Genomic DNA, 8,529 nt, shown 5'->3' on the forward strand with positions numbered 1-8,529 from the left:
ATTGAGTATGTGGAATGCCCTATTTTGCTAAAATTTTTACAGAATTTTACAGTGGTATTAATAATAGTGGCATACGTATCAATACTTTTGAGTTGAAATGAATGTGTAGGAAACAATTGCTCATTTTGGTATCTATACTAGTTCTCGAGTATTAATACTCGGGGTAAAAATATAGATACTTTTGAATTGTATCAATAAATTGCTGAGTTTTGAATTTTGAAGAAAAACAAAATGTTAAAAAGGTATCGATTTTTCGAACGGTATCGATACCTATTTTGAGAAATATCGATGCCAGTATGTGTGTATCAATACCTATGTGACTTCTTTGGAAATTTTCATTAAGCGGTCCGTAAGCATGTTTTTAACTTGTTTTATGGCCGTTTAATGTATGTTTCCTAAATTTTAATGTTTCCTAGAGTATTTTAGAGTTAAATCTTCTATAAATTCTTAAGTGGGATGATGATTGTATGAAAATGATATTGTGTGGAATGTGAAAGTTGTGAGGTTTGGTGAGTGTCCTGTTATTTGGGCTCGGCAATCGGGGCAGGTATAGGGTGTTACAGATTTTTTTTTGGTACTTCCTTATGTTTTTTTGCATTTCCTTATAAATTTTTATAATTCCTCATATTTTTTGTACTTCTTCATGTTTTTAGTACTTTCTACGATTTTTTGTCACTTCCTCGTAAATTTTTTTATTTCCTCATAATATTTTTATATTTCCTCATTTTTTTGTTATTCCCTCCTAATTTTTTATTCTTCCTCTTTGTGTTTTTTGGTGCTCGAGTTTTTTGGTATTTTCTCATTTTTTTTGTATTCCATCATAACTTTTGGTGGTTAGTCATTTTTTTGTACTTTCTTATATATTTTGTATTCTCTCATTTGGTATTTCCAAAAAAAATTTGTTACTTCATTTTTTTTAGTATACCTTCAAAATTTTAGGTATGGTTTCGAAATGACGATTTGGAATGAAATATATTTTTGGGGTAAAAAAATTATTTTTAAATATTAAAAAAATTCCAATAAGATTATTTAAGGAAAAAATTTCGTAACTTTTAAATTATTATTTTTCATGCTAAATTTCGTAAGAAAAAATTATAATTCATGACAATTTTTTTAAAATATGAAAAATTAAATAAATAAAACAAATTTGGTAAGACGAACAAAATCAATATCCTCATGTCTTTTTTTACATTTCATCATATTATTTTAGTACTGCCAAATTTTTTTTGTATTTTTTATATTTTTTGTATTCTCTCGTAATTTTTAGAATACTAAAACATATAAGAAATACCAAAAAAAATTATGAGGTGAATACAAAAAAACATGGGAAGTTGTAAAAGACTACTAAATATTGGTTGTCTTATAAATTTTGATTTATTTATTTATTTATTTTTAATTCTAAATTTTATTTGTAGATATAACAAATTTTATTAATATGCAAAAATATTTATTTTATATCAAAAAATTGATTTTTCTAGTCAAAAATTTATTTTCAAATCATATTAGAAATCCTGATCGCATAAAAAAATTATGAGAAAATATTAAAAATTATTAAAAATTACTAATAATTACGGGGATGCATCCAAAATTATGAAAAAATAACAAAAATTATGAAAAAGAAATTGTTTTACCTATTTATCAGATAAACTATTTACAATTACCGGGGAGGTTATGGAAGCTTACTATAATCAACTACTTAATTACCAAATGTGTAATTTACATGTGCGGTTCCGTGTGCAAGGCGTATATATTTCTCATTGCAAAATATTTTCCTTTTTGACAAAATTTATGAAATATGATTATAACCAGAGAATGCCTATATTTCTAGCAGAGTAATTTAGATCGGTGGGGAATGTGAAGTCATCAACCAAAATAACATAATTTTTGCAATTGAATGTTCTAGCTAGGGTTTCCAAATTTCTTGAAACAGTTTATCGTCTGAAAAATAGGAAAAAAAGCAACCTTTCTCGAAGGATTTCTTTTTTCTTTAAGATAAACTATGTCTTCTGATGACAGCAATAATATCAGTCCAATTTCAAGAGATGCAGATGCGGTTGCATGCTCCCCCTCTTCCACCGCCGTCACCTACAGCGACAACCCCTCTCCGTCCTCACTCCCAACTGTTGCTCCAGACCCTCTGTCTTGGCCCCCTGATGGCAAGCTCTGCCTTGAGTGGATCCAGCATCTCATGTCCGTGTTCGAGTGGAGTTCAAGAAATCTGGCCCCCTCGGCTTTCCCCTCCGTGTTTCCAGTTCCCGTTTTTGATGCCCTCGTTCTTACTGCTTCCAAGATCCTCCACAAGGAACCCAATTGCCTCCAAATCAACATCCCCGACTCCGATTCAACGGTCGTAGTGGTTGGCGATCTTCATGGCCAATTGCATGATCTTCTATTCCTGCTCCAAGATGCTGGCTTTCCTGCCCAAAATCGGATATTTGTCTTCAATGGGGATTATGTTGACAGGGGAGCTTGGGGTCTTGAGACTTTCTTGCTCTTGCTAGCCTGGAAGGTACTTCCAATTTTCAACTACTCTTTACAAAGAATACTCTTTTATTCCATTTGTTCTTAGTAATTTACGAATACCTTCTTTCATACTCTGTTTGTAAATGACTTTGACCCTACAACTAGAAGGAGCTTCTTAACACTCTCGATTATCGATCTGACAATCATTTATAGAGTAGCATTTGTCATTAGCATGCCATTTTCATTTTGTTTTTTATTTCGAACCATGCTGTAGAAGCCTACTTGTAATCATGCTTGCCTCTTGTGGTTAATCTAGAGACTCATTTCATGTTCCAGAAAGTAAGCTGATAATCTTTTTCCTTGAAATACATTGGATTTTGATATTCACACTGATTTATTGGTAAAACTAGATACTATATGCTATTTTGATAACTAACTAACGTGTGACAAGATACCATATTCTTCTAGGTTTTCATGCCGCATAGAGTGTTTCTCCTTCGTGGAAACCATGAATCCAAATACTGCACCTCTACTTATGGGTTTGAGAAGGAAGTTCTGGCAAAGTATGGGGATAAAGGTAAGCATGTGTATCGAAAATGTTTGGGATGCTTTGAAGGACTACCTTTGGCCTCTATAATTGCTGAGCGTGTATATACTGCTCACGGGGGGCTTTTCCGCAGCATTTCTGTCACTCCTTCTAGAAGGTCAAAAGGGAAGAAGAATCGTAGGATAAATCTCATCCCTGAAGCCAACGCCTTATGCCTTGGTTCTTTGGAGGAATTATCTAAAGCTCGAAGATCAGTCCTCGATCCTCCTTGGGAAGGATTGAATTTGATTCCTGGTGATGTGCTATGGTCAGATCCATCAATGAAACCTGGTCTTTCCCCAAATAAGGAGAGAGGCATTGGCCTGTTATGGGGCCCTGACTGCACGGAGGAATTCTTAAAAAAGTTCAAACTAAAGGTATTATTGTGATTATGTTTTTCATTTAAAGCATTTGTGGTTAAATTTTTAACAAATGAATTGGTCATTTTATAATTAAATTCTATTGCCGTCACTCTCCATCATCATTAGTAGAGGCATTTAAGCAGTTTGGTATTCGGTTAATTTTTTACGAGATGGTTTATTTCTCTTAGTGTGAACATGCTATTTATGTTTCAATAAGTTCTATGTTTAATGAGAAGAGGATGTTATGTAACATACTGTTATTCCAGTATGTGAATTTGGGATTGTTAGGTATGTGAATTTGGGATTGATGTTTCATCTCATTAAAAAAGGGAGACGGAAACCTTAGGACTGGTTAGAGAGGGACCCAAATCTCCTTTTAGGGTTTTGGTAAAATGTGACTTGCCTTTGTTTTATTAGTCGTTCCTTTAAATAGAGATTACAACAATTAAAGAAATTAAATGAAGTCCTACCAAACACAACTTCTATTTTAAGAGTCCTAAAACAACTTTATTCTAAGATTCCTTCTAACAAGTCCTAGAAATCCTACCTAACAACTACTAAGCATCCAGAAAATATTCCCCTCCTGGAAAAGAGATTGTCCTCAAGCTCAGAGTTAGGATAAACTTGGCGAGACGTAGATTCCTCAAGAGAGATTGGAACTGGTTTGGTGCTCACACATCCATTGATCATCCTTTTCCTTTTAGTTGAATTAAAGATCATTTTATTAGATAGAATGACTGCTACCACACCATTATTCCTTTCCATTACTAACAGTTGAAACTGATAGGGGTTGTGCACCTCCACATATTTATTCTTATCTACGAGTACCATTGAATAAATCTTTCAAACTTCTTACCAACATTCACAATTTACAAAATTACCTCACCAAGTTTAAACCCATGAAACCAAGATAGGGAAGCGAAATCAGTAGAGGCTGCCATGGTATGCTTTTGTTTAGTTAGGGGTCTACCTTGATATCTATCCTAGAGCTACAAACTTGTTTACTAGCAATCATGTTATCCATTCTTTCAAGCATTTGATCGGATGCTTGAGTTTTGTTCTCAGCAAAAATTTCATCCACTTGCTGCTTGCATATTTATTCTATCTCTCTTCACATATACTTGAGCTTTGTGCATATTGCCACTTTGCCTACCACAATTTTGCCATTGCTAAGAATTGTTGGCTTTGATATGAAATTGTTACATTCGTGAATTTGGGATTGATAGGGAGACTAAAACCTTAGGACTCGTTACAGACCTAAATCTCTTTTTAGGGTTTTGGTAAAATTCGACCCTATTAATCATCCCTTTAAATAGAGATTACAATAATTAAAGAAAGTAAATAAAGTCCTACCAAACACAACTTCTATTTTAAGAGTCCGAAAACAATTTATTCTGAAGAGTCCTACAAACAACTTCTCTTAATAGTCCTACCTAACAACTACCAAGCATCCACAACAGAGATGTTCTTAGGTGCTTTCTATCCTTTAATTTATGCATTCAATCTGCAATTTAATGAGGACACTGCTTGAACCATCAATTGTTGTCTATCAACAAAGATTTGATAAAACAGTTGTTGGTTTTCTAATGGAAGGCTGTGAAATGGAGTTATACTAGTGATTGCTGAAAGTTAAAACTATTTATCTCAGTAAGATGCAGGGTTGGAAAAAGAATATGGAGAAAAATGCAGTTCAGGTTGGACAAGTGAATTTCTTTTTGGGGTCTAAACCCGTGTGATTCATGGTAAGCTATGTATAAATTAGGTTTTGACCCTATATTAGGATGTAGAAAGAGTAGAGTTGGCAGTGGTTCTGGTATGAACTGAACAATTTTGAAGGAACATCTTATACAAATTTTTTGCCTAGATTTGAGTCTAAATCTGGGACTGAATGCATTATCTAAATGGTAATTAGTCTACATCTGGTATGATTTGAACATGCATATCTATTATAGTGTGTGTTAGGGGAATGACTTGTTGTAGGGTTTGCCTGTCAAAACTTGCACTGTGGTTGCAACTTGCAAGTGTGGAGACTATAAGTAAGATAGCAACTTGACGCTGTAAAATTGAGCTTTTACACTTTAATTTCTTCTCAGACTTTGCCATTCTTTTTGTTCAATATAATTGATATTATTTTTATTGTTTGAGTGAAATTAAGTCATATGTTACATAATTGCATATTAGTCATCACAGCCATTAATTTTATCGGCTAGCTCTTGTTTTGTGTTGCAAAATATTGACAGTGTGGTTGTTTGGTGCAATTGCCTCAGCTAATTATCAGGTCGCATGAAGGCCCAGATGCAAGAGAAAAAAGGCCTGGTCTTGGAGGAATGGATGAAGGATACACAATAGATCATGATGTGGAATCGGGGAAACTGATAACTGTATTTAGTGCTCCAGACTACCCACAATTTCAGGTATCTTCATGATCTTCAATGCTTTATTTGTTGTCCCTCAAGATTTAAATGCCTGGTTTCTGCTTTGATCTCGAAAACAAATGATAAATTATGTACATGTTTTGGCTTAAGTTTCATCCTTTTGAATATTTTCTATGGATCCATACCTAGACTTTATATTACTGTTACTTTTTTGTGGTTATATGTGGATGTCTTTTGATATCATTGAAGTGTTTTAGGAGGTTTGAATGCCTATTAATGTATCTTTTGGCTTCCATATTGGAATTAAAAAGCTGTTCTGTTTCTTGGGCATGGTTAGATTGAAGTTATGTGGTCTTGTTGAAATGCATCAAAACTCAGAAGGGTATACATATCTTAAATTTACATATACTTGATGTACCAAGGTTGATTTGTGTTTTCTATGCATGCAAGTGAGGTATCTGTTTATGAATATCTTGCTCAAGTAAATTACTAAAGTAGAATGAGCTAATGTTTTTGGACTTCTTCCTTTTCCATTTGTTAGTTTGTATTGTTGGTATAATGGATGTATTATTAGTACCCCGTCCCCAACCCCACCCCACCCCCCCCCCCCCAAAAAAAAAAAAAGAGGACCTACCTAATACAAAGTAATCAGTACTAAAAAGAACATTTTTCTGCAATTGTGTGCTTTAAGGAGATATGTTGTCTAGATCATCAAGAGCAGGGTCCTTTAACACCATATCACCTTTATCATATATATGCTTTGTAACTTCATTCTTCCAATTCACTCAAGTATTTGCTCCTGGTTTTTCTTAAATATCAGTACATCCATTATAGCTATCTTATCTCAACTACACTCATCTTTTGCTGGTGGTGGCTCTTAGTAGTCTGACATTAAGTCCCAGCACTTATTGTTTAGGGTCAGTGTTGTCATTCTGGAATTTTACTTAATCATGTTACCATGAAGTAGTGGATACGAAATACTAATCCTATCTTGTATTCCAACCCATCCATATAGCACGTCCATTGTAGCTATCAAGGGTGTGGGGTTTAACATCACTCATGGATGAAGCTAACAGTAATAACTGTATGTGACGGTACTGATACCTGTTAAAGATCCACGTCTAGCATATAAGTATATCTATCTATTTTTATGTTGCTGTCATATATGAAGGAAAATTTTGGATAAAATTCTAGTGGGAACCAGAACAATATATTTGCCGTGGGGGCATATTCTCCATATCTTGTATCTGTTGGTATTTTGACTTGTAAAGCAGATTTCAGCATTTCCTTAGAACAGCCACAGCACTTTATTTTTTATTTAACTAAAAAGATTTTTCTATGATGCAGGCAACAGAAGAGAGATACAATAACAAAGGAGCATATGTTGTACTAAAGCCCCCTGGTTTTGATAATCCTGAATTTCATAGTTTTGAAGCAATTACCCCAAGACCCAAGGTATCAAACTGGCTTGTAGATTTTTGGCTGTTGCTGTAAACATCATAAAGATAAATGCCACATGTGCAGGTGAATCCATACTATGACTTTGAGGAGGTGATTGATTCTGATGAAGACTTGGATTTAGCTTCAATGGTGACTACTGACTTGTAATGGCCAGGCTCTATTTGCTTTTCATGATCACTATTCATTAGTTTTGAAAGTTGTACATGGTATTAATGAATTTTCATTAATATAATTATTTGGTAACAAAAAGCATGTTCCTTTCACTTTGAAGCTGTTTGTTATGCTGTAAAAGAAACCTATCCTTGTATTAAATTAATATGATTTATTTATAGTTAAATGTTAAGAGTAAATGGGCGGACAGACAGACAGGACGTGATGGTAGTTGTAGACTAGTGGCAGTTGTATCTTTTTTTTTTGTTGTTGTTGTTGTAGAGTTGATATAGCTTTGATGGGACGTCAAACATTGAGTTTTTGCCCTTTTTAAGTAAGTTGATATACTAAATTTTTGTTTGTGCAATTAATCTATGGTTTTCAAATCAGGTTTATGCATACTACACAGTACATGCATACTTGAGCCTTTTAGATGCATAACTTGCAAATAAGAGATTTTTTTACCATTTGGCTTTTAGCGCGTCCAAAACATTTACCTTTACTACAACTATAAAATCTCACTTTTATTTATTTTAAAATCCGGATATCTTTTATTCAATCTTATTGTTGCCTGTTTTTGTCCTAAGTAAGAGAATTTTAATAGAAAACAGACGGTTATCTAAGATAAATTTTATGGGGTTATCGAAGATAAATTTTATGGAAGAAATTGATTGTCTATATAAGGATAAAATTTACAATTATGCTATGCATATTGATTCTAAAAACAAAAATAATATTTCATCAATTAGTAATAGATAATTACTTCTATATATTTTTGTAAGTTATATAGGATTGAAGTAGAGGTGCTCATGGGTTGGGCCAGGATCGGGCCGGGCTTAGAAAAAATTTTGGCTCGGGTCTTAGGCCCGGGCTTGGCCCGGCCCGAAATATGGGCCTAGAATTTTGCCCAGGCTCGGCTCGGGAAAAAATTCATAAGCCTGGGACCGGCCCGGCCCGTTTTTTAAATAAATACCAAAAATTTATTTTAAAAATTAAAATATATATATTTTAAAAATATTTTAAAATTAAAAAAATTTTAAAAAAAGTATTTTAAAATTTAAAAAAAAATAAAAAAATAAAAAAAATTATTATATTCGGGCCAAGCCGGGCCGGGCCCGGGCCAAAAAAGTGG

The 8,529-nt window shown here is 33.5% G+C and overlaps 1 protein-coding gene across 1 annotated transcript; it reads left to right on the forward strand.

The window, feature by feature from the left end:
- Nucleotides 1-1,732: 1,732 nt before the first annotated feature.
- LOC107955092 (serine/threonine-protein phosphatase 7) lies at nt 1,733-7,597 on the forward strand. The gene is made up of 5 exons (XM_016890807.2): nt 1,733-2,509; nt 2,932-3,426; nt 5,679-5,825; nt 7,134-7,241; nt 7,311-7,597. Exons 1-5 carry the CDS (start codon nt 2,000-2,002, stop codon nt 7,392-7,394), a joined length of 1,344 nt encoding a protein of 447 aa, XP_016746296.1. The 5' UTR covers nt 1,733-1,999; the 3' UTR covers nt 7,395-7,597.
- Nucleotides 7,598-8,529: the final 932 nt, after the last annotated feature.

The sequence above is a fragment of the Gossypium hirsutum genome, chromosome D07 (assembly GCF_007990345.1).
Source record: "Gossypium hirsutum isolate 1008001.06 chromosome D07, Gossypium_hirsutum_v2.1, whole genome shotgun sequence".
Taxonomy (NCBI): Eukaryota; Viridiplantae; Streptophyta; class Magnoliopsida; order Malvales; family Malvaceae; genus Gossypium; species Gossypium hirsutum.

Coding starts and splice junctions, on each gene's coding strand:
- LOC107955092 (XM_016890807.2), top strand. CDS start 2,000: ATGTCTTCTGATGACAGCAATAATATCAGTCCAATTTCAAGAGATGCA. Junction 2,510..2,931: donor TGCTCTTGCTAGCCTGGAAG/GTACTTCCAATT, acceptor ATATTCTTCTAG/GTTTTCATGCCGCATAGAGT. Junction 7,242..7,310: donor CAATTACCCCAAGACCCAAG/GTATCAAACTGG, acceptor CCACATGTGCAG/GTGAATCCATACTATGACTT.